The sequence below is a fragment of the Protopterus annectens genome, chromosome 2.part0 (assembly GCF_019279795.1).
Source record: "Protopterus annectens isolate FY-2018-M chromosome 2.part0, PAN1.0, whole genome shotgun sequence".
In the NCBI taxonomy this organism is placed as follows: Eukaryota; Metazoa; Chordata; order Ceratodontiformes; family Protopteridae; genus Protopterus; species Protopterus annectens.
Genome location: NC_056728.1, coordinates 583,319,774 through 583,334,146, shown reverse-complemented (window position 1 = coordinate 583,334,146; position 14,373 = coordinate 583,319,774). Strand labels below are relative to the sequence as shown.

At 45.3% G+C, this 14,373-nt stretch overlaps 1 protein-coding gene across 1 annotated transcript in view; it reads left to right on the top strand.

The window, feature by feature from the left end:
* NANS (N-acetylneuraminate synthase) overlaps window positions 1-14,373 on the top strand; it is a 345,373-nt gene that overhangs the window by 241,128 nt on the left and 89,872 nt on the right. Inside the window, exon 5 of the mRNA XM_044060950.1 lies at window positions 1,875-2,141. Coding sequence (XP_043916885.1) covers window positions 1,875-2,141 — 267 coding nt within the window. The remainder of the gene's footprint in view (window positions 1-1,874; window positions 2,142-14,373) is intronic.

Below are 14,373 nucleotides of genomic sequence, written 5' to 3'. Positions count from 1 at the left end.
TGAGAAATGGAAAGAGAAGAGTGTAGGAATCGCACATTTCCATCTTAGAAAACTGTCCCTGGCTAAGGTTCCGAGGGGTTCATTCTCTCCTTCCTGACGTGGCCTTTATCAGTTACTCCTTCCAGGTCTTAGCCACCTGTTAGGCAAGAGTTGTCAGGCACAACTGATGCATCTACGAGGAGAAGAGTAGGAAGATTCTTTTCAGAGCATGAACGTTTTAGGTTTCTGATGTCTCACTTCATGTCTTTCTCATCCCTACAGGTCCTTTCAGTGCCTGAACCTGTAATATTGGGAACACATGATGTCAGCTTTGTGAAGGCCCAGCTCCAGTATGATGTCATCTTAGCCCCCACAGTGCAGAGGTCAGCGACAGAAGAGACCATTACCACTTTAGTGTTGTTCCTATTCTGGGCTCTTCTTTGGTGATGGTAGTGCTGGAATCTGTACCAAGTTCTGCACCACTACCATTGACACCAGATACCTTTTGAATTTCTTCAGCATCGACAGTGCTGGGGACTACTAGGGTCGAGTGTCTCAGCACCGATTGCCTGGCACAGATTCTGAGCCTGATGATGCTGAGGCCGTTGTTGGCAATGGTGCACTCTGTGTTCAAACCCTTGGCACCTAAGTCTTCTGGGTTGACTTTCGTTTTGGAGACTTCAGTTCCATCAGGTGACATTGATGTCCCTTATGTGATATTGACACTGCTGTGGCCAGTGTAGATAGCTTCAATCATGAATACTATAGTGGACCTATCACTGCAGGAGAGAGCTGAGTAAAACTTTTTGCATGGACAGGTACAGGCTCCATCGATTCCGGCCAGCGAGACCATCATTGTTGGAATCCTCAACAGTACTTTATTGCAATTCCCAAGAGGGTTCAACTGACTCTTTCCCAAAGCCCACCAAGGAAGTAGTAGTATAAGAGGAAATACCTAGCTTCATCTTCACAGTCTCCCTCCCCTGACACAGATCTTAACTAATGGGAGGCTTCCCCCAAATCCCCTCCCAAAGATATAGTGTGGTGAGATCCTTGAGATGATGAGGCAGGAGGATTTTGACCTATAGACCCCAACTCCCTGAGGAAGAGATTTTGCAGGTGCTCTACAAGTCCCCTCCCTCAGAGGCCTGGGTTGTACCATGCAGAGATAAGCTTGTAGACATGGTATGCTCCAGAGTTTGGAAAGAGCTGGATGTGACCAAGCCTGTTCCCTGTAAGCCAAATAGTGTTGCTTAACCCCTTTGACAGCCATGAAGTAAAGTACCTCTTGTGGATTCCATAGTGGTGCCTGCTTCCACCAGACATGACGCTGTAGAGGATGCATAGACTATCCATCATCCTAAAAGCGATCTCAGCTAATGGATAGACTTTGAAAGTGTGTCTGCCCAGTACACTGTCAGTCAGGGCGTTGAATTATCTGGCACTTATGATCATTATACTTGTGTATTAGGTATTTGCTTGTGTTACATTGAGCACTACACTGCATACTTCATGGTGTAACAGCTGGGATGCCATGGGCAGATGTCACTTCATTGTCTGCTGGTGCAGGTTTAGTTCTGGTGAAATCACAACATGATTCATTTGGCACCTGGGTGACGATGCACATTACAGATGTAATGAGATGAATATAGCATAGTTGGGTATGACCAACTGACTGTGACCAGACACTGGGAAACTAAAACCTGTGGCTAACTAAACTCTTCTACCCTGGGAGCGTATAATAGTGAATGCTTCCAAAACTGCTGTTTCAGAAAATATAAAATATATATTTAATGTGTTTCAGAGGTAAGAGTATAGCAAGGGGTTGGGATGTTTTATCGACAAGTGGTCATTATACTGTGAGTGCATATATATTGTTGGTTTTTACCTTTTAGGAATACCAGAAGGAATTTCCTGATATTCCCATTGGATATTCCGGCCATGAAAGTGGTATAGCTATTACCCTTGCGGCAGTTGCCTTGGGTGCTAAAGTGGTTGAGCGTCATGTGACCTTGGATAAAACGTGGAAAGGTAATGACCATCAAGCCTCTCTAGAACCTGATGAACTTGCAGAGTTGGTACGCTCCATCCGCCTTGTGGAAAATGCTATGGGATCTCCTATCAAACAGATGCTTCCCTGTGAGCTTGCCTGCCATAATAAGGTATGTTATCTATTGGGTTTGTGATACAAATTTTTTTGAAGTGTAAACAGTCTGTAGGTGAAACAGATGTCCTTAAACAGAAAGATTTGTAGAACTAAGCTTTTGTGGCCTTTTCCTCCTTTTCCTTCAAATAAGCTTTACTGAAGGTTATTCTTAAACAAGTAGTAAAACGGTATTGCTTGGGATCGGAAATGTATTACATAATTTAGACCAAAGTTCACTTGTTGAACATTTATGTTTGCAAATAGTTTTCTGTCATTCTGTATTTTTTTCAGTTCAGTTGAATGTACAATTTTTATATCGCTTTCTTTGTTACAAGTTTAAGAATTTATTGTCCAATGTCTTAATATGAGCCACTTGTAGTCATTTCTGCAGTGCAGTATTATTTAGATGACGTACAGTTGGATGTACTTAAACATTGAATCATAAAATTATCGGTCCAGAAGGATGAAGACAAAAAAAATAATTGCAACTATTTACTAATCGATTGAGTTTTTAAGGGCATATGAAAATTGAATGTGGTAAGCATTATTACTCCTTTGTATGCACTTTGTATGACTGGGTTTCCTTTTGACTTTTTATCTGTAAGTAAAACTGAGGGAAGTTGAAGCTCATCATCGACATGCATTTCCTATGCTTTAATTGCTGTCATATATGTCCTCCGAGTGTTACTTCTAACATTTAATAGCTGATCATCTTTATGACTTATTTGTTACTGTCTAAGGACCCATTGTGGTACTTTGACAATAGTACTGGATTACTTTTTTTTTTTTGTAGAACTCACATTTCTGTTTATAAAAGCAATATTTATATAGGTAGGGTGTGGTTGCAAGGCAGTTGTTCAAAAGTGTTTTTTTTTTTTTTTTATCAAATTGGGAATGGACAGTTATATAGGTTAATTTGCTTTTCAACAAAAGTGAGGCAGGAGAATTTGTGAAATTTTTGTTGTGTTTTCTGTGTTTGAAATTGTTTTGGGTATGGGTGTTTGTGTGTTTTGGGGTTGTTAATGTACGTGTGTGAGAGATGTTGATTTTTTTTCTTTCTTGTATGATTTTATGTATTTACTTATTTTAAAGAAAACTTTATTAAAATCTACAATCAACTGTACAAAATATAACAGACAACAGAAACTGTACTATATATCCATATACATCATTCAGACACAGAAAATAATAAAAAAGGCTTGTTACCAACCTAGTAAATAAACCAAATAATAGTAGTAGAATGTCTAATTCTATAGTATAAAATTAGTAAATTGCATTAACCTTCCATATTCAAAATGTATTTGTTTGTCTGTTTATTTGTTAATGGGGTAGAGCCCTGACCAGTTTCAGTTTAAGCCTGGAAAATGTTACACATATAATGTAAAACTCAAATGGATAGAATGTAATAAAGACATTGCAGAGAGAGAGAGATGATTCAAATAGGAGATGGCATTGCAGTACTCATAGTCAATGAAATTATGTATGATGATGTAAATTACAGAATATACTTGGACACCAGAGAGGGTATCTTGCAAACAGAATATTTCATGCTAATCTCAGCTTTAAAATGTATAACTCCTTCACAAAGTGCCTTTGCAGTCTCAATATCAGTATGACTGGCTGACTTCCACTTTCTAATAATGGCGTTTTGACCAGTAATGACAGTGTGACACAAAGCCTACTATTTTCAGTCTGGGGACTCTGATCTCATAAACAAATTAGAGCTAAAGTGGGAGTTAAATGCAGTCTGTCCCCTCAAATTCTCATTATCAATGTTTAGAGCATCCCTTTTAAACACATCTAGCTGGGAACAGTCGTAAAAGATGCTTGCATTCCTTCAGTGCTTTATCTTTGCATCTCCCACAACTATGAGAGATTTGGGGGTTAAAATCAGGCTAATTTATCTGGCTAACTTTATGTTGAAAAAGTATTGCCAACTGTAGAATATATTCTGATTGGACTTTGTAGCATGCATAATCCACACTATTAATTTAGTCAACTATTCCTTAGCTAGTGGAAATAAAGTTCCCAATTAAGTCTAAACCTGTTTGTGACTTTGTCTCTTACTATCTTAGTCTCTTGAGAGAAAGTGAGAGCATCCCTCAGTATGTTTCTTGTTTAGAGACTGTACACTCCTATATTCATAGTATCCAGTTCATAAATGTTGTTGAATTTTGTGTGTGTGTGTGTGTGTGTGTGTGTGTGTGTGTGTGTGTGTGTGTGTGTGTGTGTGTGCGTGCATGCGTGCGCGTGTGTGTGTGTGTGTGTGTGTGTGTGTGTGTGTGCGCGCACGCGCATGTTAGTGCGCTGGTTGATGAGTAAGTTCAAGGGCTTTTGCTAAGAGGCTTTTACGCTGTGGAAGGAGGAGGACATTTTTCCTTTTCCTCACTGCTACAGTGTCTAGAAGATGGTATATGTAAAGCCACAAGGTGTAAAGTATGCAGGTGACTTACATCCTTCCCCAAATTATTTTTTTTGTGTTTTGCCATTATTTTGATATTCATTGCAGTCAGTAATATTTTTGATTGTTTGTGATTTGGAGAAGTTTATGTTCAGCAATTGATGATGTATTGATGTATGTGTAATGTGGTTACATGGTAATGATCAAAGTGTATAGTGTTTGAATGTCTGACTGAGTTTCCCAGGTGGTCACAATTGCAGAAATCAAGTGCTACACTGATCGAGCACAACTGGCAAAGTAATGAGTGTTGTAGTGGTTGAGGTTCCCAGTGTGGTAGCATCAATCTGCGGTTTGATCTTGACCCATCATTTGTGTAACTATGGTTAGTATGGGAAGTGGCGGGTAGGGTGCAGGGGGGGGGGGCTTGCAAAAAATAGTGTGTGTTGCATTCAGCTGTTACTACAAAAAAAAGTTTGTGTCTTTTGGCTTCTTCCTCTTTGCATACACGTTTGGAAAGTTTGTGGTTGGAGACTGGTATAACAGTATTCTGCTATGTTGTGCTTACTGTTGGATCACTTGTGTAAGCAAAATATATATATATATATATATATATATATATATATATATATATATATATATATTATTCTTTAATGCAGTTGTTTTGCGTTTAGATAAGTAGTCTTTCTCTCCCTGTCATGTGTGTATATATTTATAAAATGTCTGTGCTCGCAAATCTGATATATGTAATTGTCCGTATATGTGTGTAATATATGTGTATTTCTGATATAAAAGCAGGTGTGTATGTCTGTAACATGAATATTTGTAGTTGTAATGGAAGGGAGTCTGAGTGTCATCTCAACAGCTGCTCAGTCATTTCAGTTGTTCTCCACAGATGCACATTGTTAAGCTCGATATGTTAGAAATCTGACACCCAGAGAGAGCATGTTTTTGTTGACTTGGAAGCATCCTCATAATCTATTTTTGGAGAGTATCTGGTAATAATAGTAAGCAAGTGAGGACATGATCCATTCCTAGTTGCTGTCTAGCCATGATTGCCTTGGAATTAATGATCCAGCACAGCTTAAATCTTTGGGTAACATACATCCTGTCAGCACAGAAAATAGTTGCAGATTCTGTGTGCAGATCCAGGATAAACCCACAGAAATTAATGCTACACAAATATGTCTTCCATGAGATTTTCCACCTGTGAGGAACTTTCAAAGGAGATCTGTGTGCCTCCTATCTTAACAAATAACTAGAATCTGTTCTGTTCCATGACACCTTGCAAAAAAGGCCTGGAAAAAACAGATGCATTCTCTTTCCCGTGGATGGGAATGTTCCTCTGTTTCCATCTTCTCTAATATTTATAGTTCTTCTAAAGATCAAGAAGGACTTGGCAAATGTGCTACAGATGACTCTGTTTTTGCCCTGACAACTCTGGTTCCCCCTTCTCTTGCAATTGGTCCAAGGCAATTCTAACATCTGTGCCACGGGATGGACTTGCTTACTCCAGACAAGGGATCCTTGATTCATCTTAACATGCTAACTGTGAAGATAATTGTATGGACAACAGGCTTTTGATCCCCTTGGGCACCTTTTTATGTGCAACAGATATTGAAGGAAAATTATAATTAAGCCAAATGGAAGAGTTTTTCTAGTTAATGATGTAATAGAGAGCAGGACCCATCCCAAGTGGGGACACCACTTGTTCTCCAGTACCCATGTAAATTGCTCAATTCAGGCCTTGTGTCTACTTCAATTAAAGTGTAGCCTTTGACCATTTCTGCTTGTTTGCCATTGATCCTCCATTTTCTTCCTTATTTCAAGTTAAATAATTATTAAAGGGGAAGGGTGGAGGTTAACCCCACCAGAAACACGGTGGCACTTTCTTGGGACTTGAACTTTGCCCTCTAGGAGTCAACTATCTCCTTTTGAAACTACAGCCAGCTGTTCTCTGAAAGTTCTTGCTTGGAAGACTGCCCTTCTTGTTGCTCAGACTTTTGCTGTATAGGTGTCTGAACTACAGGCTCTAATGTCTACTCAGCCTCTTTTGTGCTTCATAAGGAAATGGAGTCTTAGGACCATCCCTTTCTTTATGTCTGAGGTTGTGTCTGAATTTACCCTTAACCAGACTATTAATCTCCCTCTTTTTTATTCTGCCCTAAGAACCAGAGGGAATATTTTATCTGAAGTAGGAGATTCATTTGTCTGCAACCTGTGGGTTATGGATCCGATATCGGATCCGAACCGGCATGGTTTTCCAGCTATGGATCCGAGCTCTCAGCTCCTCCCCTCACCCATAATGCCCTGCTCTCCCTACATGACCTCAGATCTAGTTTGCCGCGCTGGTGACCAGATTGGAATTCAGAGCTCTTCAGCTAAGTGGTTGTTTTTTCACTTTAAAGTCCTAAATTTAATATTTTTCAGTTAGTTTTGTGTGAAAGTTGTAGGTTCCCCATCCTTCTAGCTTAAAGTTTTTCAGTTTTAATAACTTTTATAACTTTAGTTATCCCACCCCTCGCTGGTGCGTAGTGTGTGTTTGGGCCTGTGTTTGCTTGGCTAGTTGGCCCTTATTACTGTTTTAATTTTAAAAAAAAAAAAAAAAGGGTAGTATCCTTAGGATGTCTGACCCCCCCTAAGGCTTTTTTCTCGAAGTGCTCCGAGTGTGGCCATAAGCTTTCTCCTGCTGATGGCCACACTCGGTGCGTTCAATACCTTGGGGTTGAACACCTCACTTCTGGATGTTCCATTTGTGCAGGGTTCAACCCCAGGGCATTGAAGGAGCGGAGGTCGAAGCTGATCCTGGCGGGTCTTTTGCCCCCGGACTCGGCTTCGGCTACCGCTCCTTCAGGGGGTACCGTTTCTACGGTTCCCTCCTCTCCTGCTCCCCCTCCTCCACCGGGGACTCAACCTCCCTCTAGTGGTTTGGAGGAGAGGGAAGCAAGAAAAAAGGACCGGAGGGAGAAGCACCATAAGCGGCGGGCCGAGACCTCTGTTTCGGCCCCGCCTGCCAAGCGGGCGTCTCCTCCGGCCTCCTTGTCTGCTGGTTCTCCCCCTCCTCGGCTCCGGTCTCCAGTGTGCTTCTCACCGGGACCTGAGGAGGAGGAGACCCGATCTCCGTCGAGGCTATCGAGGAGGCACTCAAGGCCTACCTCGGTAGCCTCATCGAGATCTACTTACAGTTTATCTGACGCTGATCTGGACCGGATGATGAGGAGGTTCATCCAGGCCCAGATGCAGATGGGAGTGCTCCTGCCTCCCCCCCCTCTGGGGGGGAGCTCGACCCCTTTCTTTAAACCTATAGCTCCTTCTCCGACCCGCTACCCGGGTTCAGAGCGATTTGGAGCCGAGCAGCTTCGGAGCCGGGGGTGGGTCGGCGCCGATAGTACTGGGTACTTCGGATCCGACCCTGCCCTCGAGTGCTTCGGATCCGACCTCTTGGAGCCTGGATCCGAGCTTCGGATCCGGGGGGATCAGTCCTCCTTCGGCGCCGTCGGTGTCGGAGCGCAGTGCCCCCTCGGATCCGAGTGCTTCGGTGCCGGCTCCGATCCACTCTTCGGATCTGAGGGGGAGCCGATTATCGGATCCTTTGGTCGAGGTTGGCTCCCCCTCGGCTTTTGATGTAGTGGAGAGGGCCCTGTTGAGGGTTTCCGGACCCCCGGCACTTGCTTCGGCTCCGTCCCGCGCTCCATCTGCACTGGGCCAGGCTTCCACCATCCGGCCACTGGGACAGCCCGCTCCTTTGCCCCAAGTTGTTCCTCTCGAACATGACACCGCTTGCGAGGGGTCCTCGGACAGCCCCCCTGAGGATGTCCCTCGCAAGCATACGTGCAAAAGGAGGCACATAGACTCCCCCGAGTCTCTCACAGAAGACACGGATTTGGAGGAAAGGGAAGGCTCCCCAAGATCACCCCCCGAGGATGTCTCCTTTGGAGACATCATCGAAATGCTTCGCATAAGGGGGGGTGGTCTGCCCCCAAGTCTTCCTCGGACGAGTCTGTGTTCTTGGAGGCATTTGAAGCGGGCCCATCTACCTCTTGGGTGTCCCCTCCTGCCGACCCCCTGGTGGACCTGATTACCACCAGGGCGTGGAAGGAACCGGACACTGTGGAGCCAATCCCAAAAAGGCCAGACCGTATCCTTAGTCCCCCGGCTGACCGTGCCCACTGGAGCAAGGGGCCTCCAGTAGATGCCATGTTGACGGCGGCAGCCACCAAGAGGGAACTTGCTCAGGAGAGTACCTCAGTCCATCCCCCGAGCAAGGAGTCTTGGATGATGGACCGCTTGGGGAAGCGAATGTTTAGTTCAGCGACCTTTTCTGTGAGGGCGCTGAACTACTTGGCACATGTGATTAGGATGCAGCGCGATCTTATCAAGGAATATGCTGCATCCCCCCCAGAGTCCATGTCAGAGGAGGACAAACTGTTGCACTCCACCCATATGGCCACTCTCAGGTCCGTGACTAATACCTCTATGCGGTTACTGTCCCATGCTACGGAGGGAGCCGCTAGAGCCGCAGGGGCAGGCCTAGTTACTAGACGACAGGCCTGGCTCTGCCATTGTGATTTCACGGAGCCCTTCAAGGCGTCATTTGCGAACGCTCCCTTCGATGGTTCTGCCCTTTTTGGCAAAACGGTTCGCGATACTTTAACCCAGAGCGAGAAGGACGGGAAGACGCTGTCTGCCGTCGGAATCCGCTTCTCGGTGCCCCAGAGGTCCTATTCTAGGAACCAAAAGGGCCAAAAGAAGATGTGGTTCCGGAAGTCGCAGCAGTCCCAACCCGCTCCGGACAACCAGTCCTTCCGTGGCAGAGGAGGACAGGGAGGACGCCGCCCTAGGGGCAGCGGGGCTCCCAGGAACTTCGGGTCCAGAGAACCTTTCTCAGAACGGCCCGCGCAGCAGCCCTGAAGGGTTGCCCGGCTGCTCCACTCTGGAGGCAGTCGGGGGGCATTTCTCGGAGCACCTAGCGGCATGGGAGTCCATAACGTCAGACCGCTGGGTCCTCCGCATCATATCCAGAGGTTACCGCATTCCGTTTCTTCACACCCCAAAATTAAAGTCCCTCCCCGACGTTCCACCCGGTCAGTGGGAGGCCGCTTTGGCAGAAATTGGCCATCTGCTAAAGAAAAGAGCCATCCAGCCCGTCCCCCCAGACCAGATCGGATCAGGGTTCTACTCCAGGTTCATTTTAGTGCCAAAAAAGATGGGGGACCTAAGACCAATTTTAGACCTGTCACTCTTAAACCTGGCAGTTCCCAAGGAGAAGTTCCGAATGGTTACCTTGCAGTCCATTCTCCCCCTTCTGGGAGAAAATCATTGGATGTGCCCTATAGACCTCAAAGACATGTACTACCACATTCTAATGGACAAACGCTCCAGGAGGTTTCTTCGCTTCCGGCTGGGAGCCAGTCACTACCAATTCAGGGTCCTTCCCTTTGGTCTCACCACAGCCCCCAGGGTGTTCACCAAAGTATTAGCAGTGGTAGCGGCCCACCTGAGGCTTCAGGGGGTACAGGTCTTCCCATACCTGGACGACTGGCTCCTAACCGCCCCAACAAGGCATCTACTGTTATTGGCGCGAGACTCCTTTCTCCATCTAGCTCCCCGCCTGGGCATCACGATAAATGCAGAAAAATCCAACCTAGCTCCTACGCAGCTCATAGATTTTATAGGGGCCAGGTTAGACATGAGACAGTTGAGAGCCTTCCTCATGGCGGACAGAGTTCAGAATCTACAGCTCCAGGTGCGGGCCATCCTCCACTCCAGTTCAGTTCCGGCGGAATTGGTCCTGAGGGCTCTAGGGTCCATGGCAGCAGCGATAGCTCTTCTACCTCTCGCCAGGCTCAATATGCGGGTCCTTCAATGGACACTCCTAGTTCAGTGGTCTTATCTTGCTCTCCCTATGCATCACCCCATAGCGATCAGCAAGGCTTGCAAGCGGTCCCTCTTGTGGTGGCTCCACTCCCAAGATCTCCACAGAGGCCGCAACTTTTGTGCTTCTCCCCCTCTCGCCACGGTGACCACGGACGCCTCCCGCCTCGGGTGGGGGGGGGCATTTTGCAGGCCGGACGGTCCAAGGCACGTGGAACGATTCAGAGACCTTACTGCATATCAATGTTCTAGAGATGAGAGCAGTGCTCTTAGCGTTGCAAGCACTTCAGGCCTTTCTTCCCTTGGGAACTATTGCGATTCAGTCGGACAACATGTCTGTCGTCTGGTACATCAACAAACAGGGGGGAACCAGGTCTTACCCTCTTTGTCGAGAAGCCATGAGAGTGTGGGAATGGGCAATCTCCACCAACCGCTTTCTCATCGCAACGCATATTCTGGGTCGGTCCAACATCCTTGCGGACAAGCTCAGTCGCACCATTCTCTCCCCTTACTGGTGGTCTCTCAATGCTCGAGTAGCGAAATGCATCTTCGCACGGTGGGGAACTCCTTGTTGCGATCTTTTTGCGTCTCCCTCAAACACCAAGTGCGACAGTTTTTTCGCTCTAATACCTCCGACCGGAGATACCCCAAGAGACGCTCTGGTGCATGCTTGGCCCCCCGGTCTTCTTTATGCTTACCCTCCTTTGCCTCTGATGCTCCAAGTTCTTCAGAAAGCCTCCTCGTTGGGGTGCAGAATGATTCTCATTGCCCCATTCTGGCCTCGACAGATCTGGTTCCCTTTCCTAAGGTCTCACTCAGTGAATCCACCTTGGATTCTAGATCCCATTCCGGATCTGATATCTCATCCGTCCCATCTACCGACCCCGAATCTGGACAACCTAAAGCTAACGGCTTGGCTGCTCCAGTTCCACTCCTGATCAGGACTCCCGGTATTTCGTCTCCCGTTAAGGCCATCCTGGTAGCGGCTCATAAACCATCTACCAGGAAAGTTTACCGCAGCAAGTGGAAACGGTTCTCCATTTGGGCGGAGCGGCAAGGTCTAGACCTCTTCACAGTTCCCCTTCCTCTGGTGCTTGACTTCCTAACCACTCTTTTTAATGATGGTGCCAGCAGTTCTACGGTTAAAGTACAACTTGCGGCAATTTCTCACTATCATATTGGTCATGACTCCAGTCCACTGATGTCTGCCAAATTGTGTAAAATCTTCATGAAAGGTACTTTTCTTCTTAGGCCCCCTGTAAAGCAAGCGGTTCCTCCATGGGACCTTTCTTTGGTTCTTCAGGCCTTGACCGCTCCCCCCTTCGAACCTGCGGCCACGGTAGATCTGAAATTTTTATCTCTCAAGACAGCCTTTTTAGTGGCTATTACTTCGGCCAAGAGAGTTTTGGAACTTCAAGCCTTGTCCATCAAGCCTCCTTACTTGGTCTTTCATCCGGACCGTGTATTCCTCAGGACCAACCCGTCCTTTCTTCCTAAGGTAGCTTCTGAAGCAAATATTAATCAATCCATTAACCTCCCTGTTTTCTTCCCTAAATATCAAAAGAAGGGTGAATACAAGCTACATTCCTTAGATGTTCACAGGCAGCTTCGTTTTTATCTGAACAGGACAGCTGGTCATAGGCAATCCGACCAGTTGTTTATTTCCTTTGCTAAATTCAATTTGGGTAAACCAATTTCCAAAGTCTCCTTATCACGCTGGATTTCACAGTGCATCTTATTGGCTTATCAAGCTTCTGGGAGGCCTGCACCTGAGGGAGTACATGCCCATTCAACCCAGTCAGTTTCTACCTCAGCAGCCTTTAAAGCTAGTATTCCTCTGGATGATATTTGTTCAGCAGCCACTTGGGCTTCATCCCATACCTTTATTTCCCACTACAAGTTGGATATTACATCTAGAGGTAGAGCATCCTTTGGCTCCGCGGTGCTCCGGAATATCCTTTCATGACGGCCGTCCAAGATTCGGGTAGCTGGGGACTCTGTCCCACAGGTTGCAGACAAATGAATCTCCTACTTCAGATTTAGAAGTTATGTACTTACCATAACGTTCCATCTGAGTAGGTGTATTCATTTGTCTGCAACCATCCCGCCCTCCTATCCCCCTGGCCTTGTCAGTTTCCTGCATAGTGTGTGTTACCCTTTATAGGGTATGCTGATTTATGGCAAACTTGATCTGAGGTCATGTAGGGAGAGCAGGGCATTATGGGTGAGGGGAGGAGCTGAGAGCTCGGATCCATAGCTGGAAAACCATGCCGGTTCGGATCCGATATCGGATCCATAACCCACAGGTTGCAGACAAATGAATACACCTACTCAGATGGAACGTTATGGTAAGTACATAACTTCTAATTTCATACTCTTGGTGTCCTTAAACTAAAATACTGTTTGGGCAAAATTAAGGATTTCAGAAAATTCAGCCAGCTGTTTTTGTCTCAATGATGGCAAGAAAAAAGGTCATCCATTATCTAAACAAACCATCTCCAGATGTCTGTCTCTCTCTTCAGTTTTGCTATTGTAATAGTTGCAAGAATCGCTCTCAGAATGTCAAAACTCATTCTCCCAGAGCTGTGACCACTTCTGAGGATTTTTGGAGTGGGGTGGATTCTTGTTCACTTCTGGAAGTGGCTAGTTGTTCCGCTGTAAACTAAACATTACGAAGTTGATTCTGTTTTCAGAGCCATATCTGGTTTCAGAAAGGCCATTCTTCTGGGAAATCGTATACTCTGGTCCTTTTCCGGCTACCTTTTTTCCCCTGAACTGTGTAAATTGTCCCATATAGTAATGGCTCCTGCAAAATGATCTAGTGAAGAACATAGTATGTTTGTGTAATTTTAAGTATAGTAAAAGTATAGTAACGTGATGTTCAAATAGTTCATTGTTACCAGTTCTAACACCCTGCACTCCCACCTCAAATATCCTTCTTATACTAGCATATTCTTTTGTGTGGGGGCAGGTATACAATGCAGGAGAAAGATGCCTGAAGCTTTGAAGACTGGCGGGATATCTCCCACGTAGTATTAGCTATTTCAGCAGTGGTTGATCTGAACATCTGCTGTTATGGTAAGTAGACTTTCACAACTGTGTGTTCTAATGGCATCTCCAGAAAGTTAACAACCATGTTTTTGCAGGAAAAAAAAGTTAATCTTAAAGATGGCTACTTATTGTTTCACTTTGGTCTATGAGAGAATTATGGTATTGAGAACTGTTATTGTATAGCTGTCATTAACATTTCAGTAAGATGAACAAAGAACATTTCATGGAGAACCTCATGAATATGGGTGTAGTTCAGGTGATGTCTGCTTGTAATTGAACAGATCTCTCCAGTAAGTGGACAAATTCAAGGCATGACTAAGTGCTACAGAAAATAAAGGAATTAGACACTAATTTTATATGCCACTACTGAGTATCCCATGTGCACTTTCACATCCCGCATTATCCTATCTTTTGCTTTAGTAGTGAAATAGGAACAAACCTAGATGCAGCACTTCTTGCCTCTCTTCTTCATACCCCTGTTTTCTAACTAGATACCCGTGTTTTCTAAATGTATTACCTCTGTAGTCACATTCCTATGGAGAAAAATTGAGTAAATGATTCTAAGTCCTTTGAATTTGTTCAGCCTGGGAGGTAGTCTGTTTAGAGATTGAATGTGTGGAGACAGAGACTTGACATCATAGCTTATGGAGGTTACAAACTCTGCCCCCCCCCCATGCTGGCAAAGCTGTTTCTATATGTGTGTGTGTGTGTGTGTGTGTGTGTGTGTGTGTGTGTGTGTGTCTGTGTGTGTCTGTGTGTCTGTCTGTGTGTGTGTGTGTGTGTGTGTGTGTGTGTGTGTGTGTGTGTGTGTGTGTGTGTGTTTTTTCTTCCGCTGGTTAACTAGAGAAGCAGGCCTGTGTGTCCAAGAACACGAGTGCCTGTCAGGTTGTCACTGATATTATGAATAGATGTAGTTTTTGAGGGA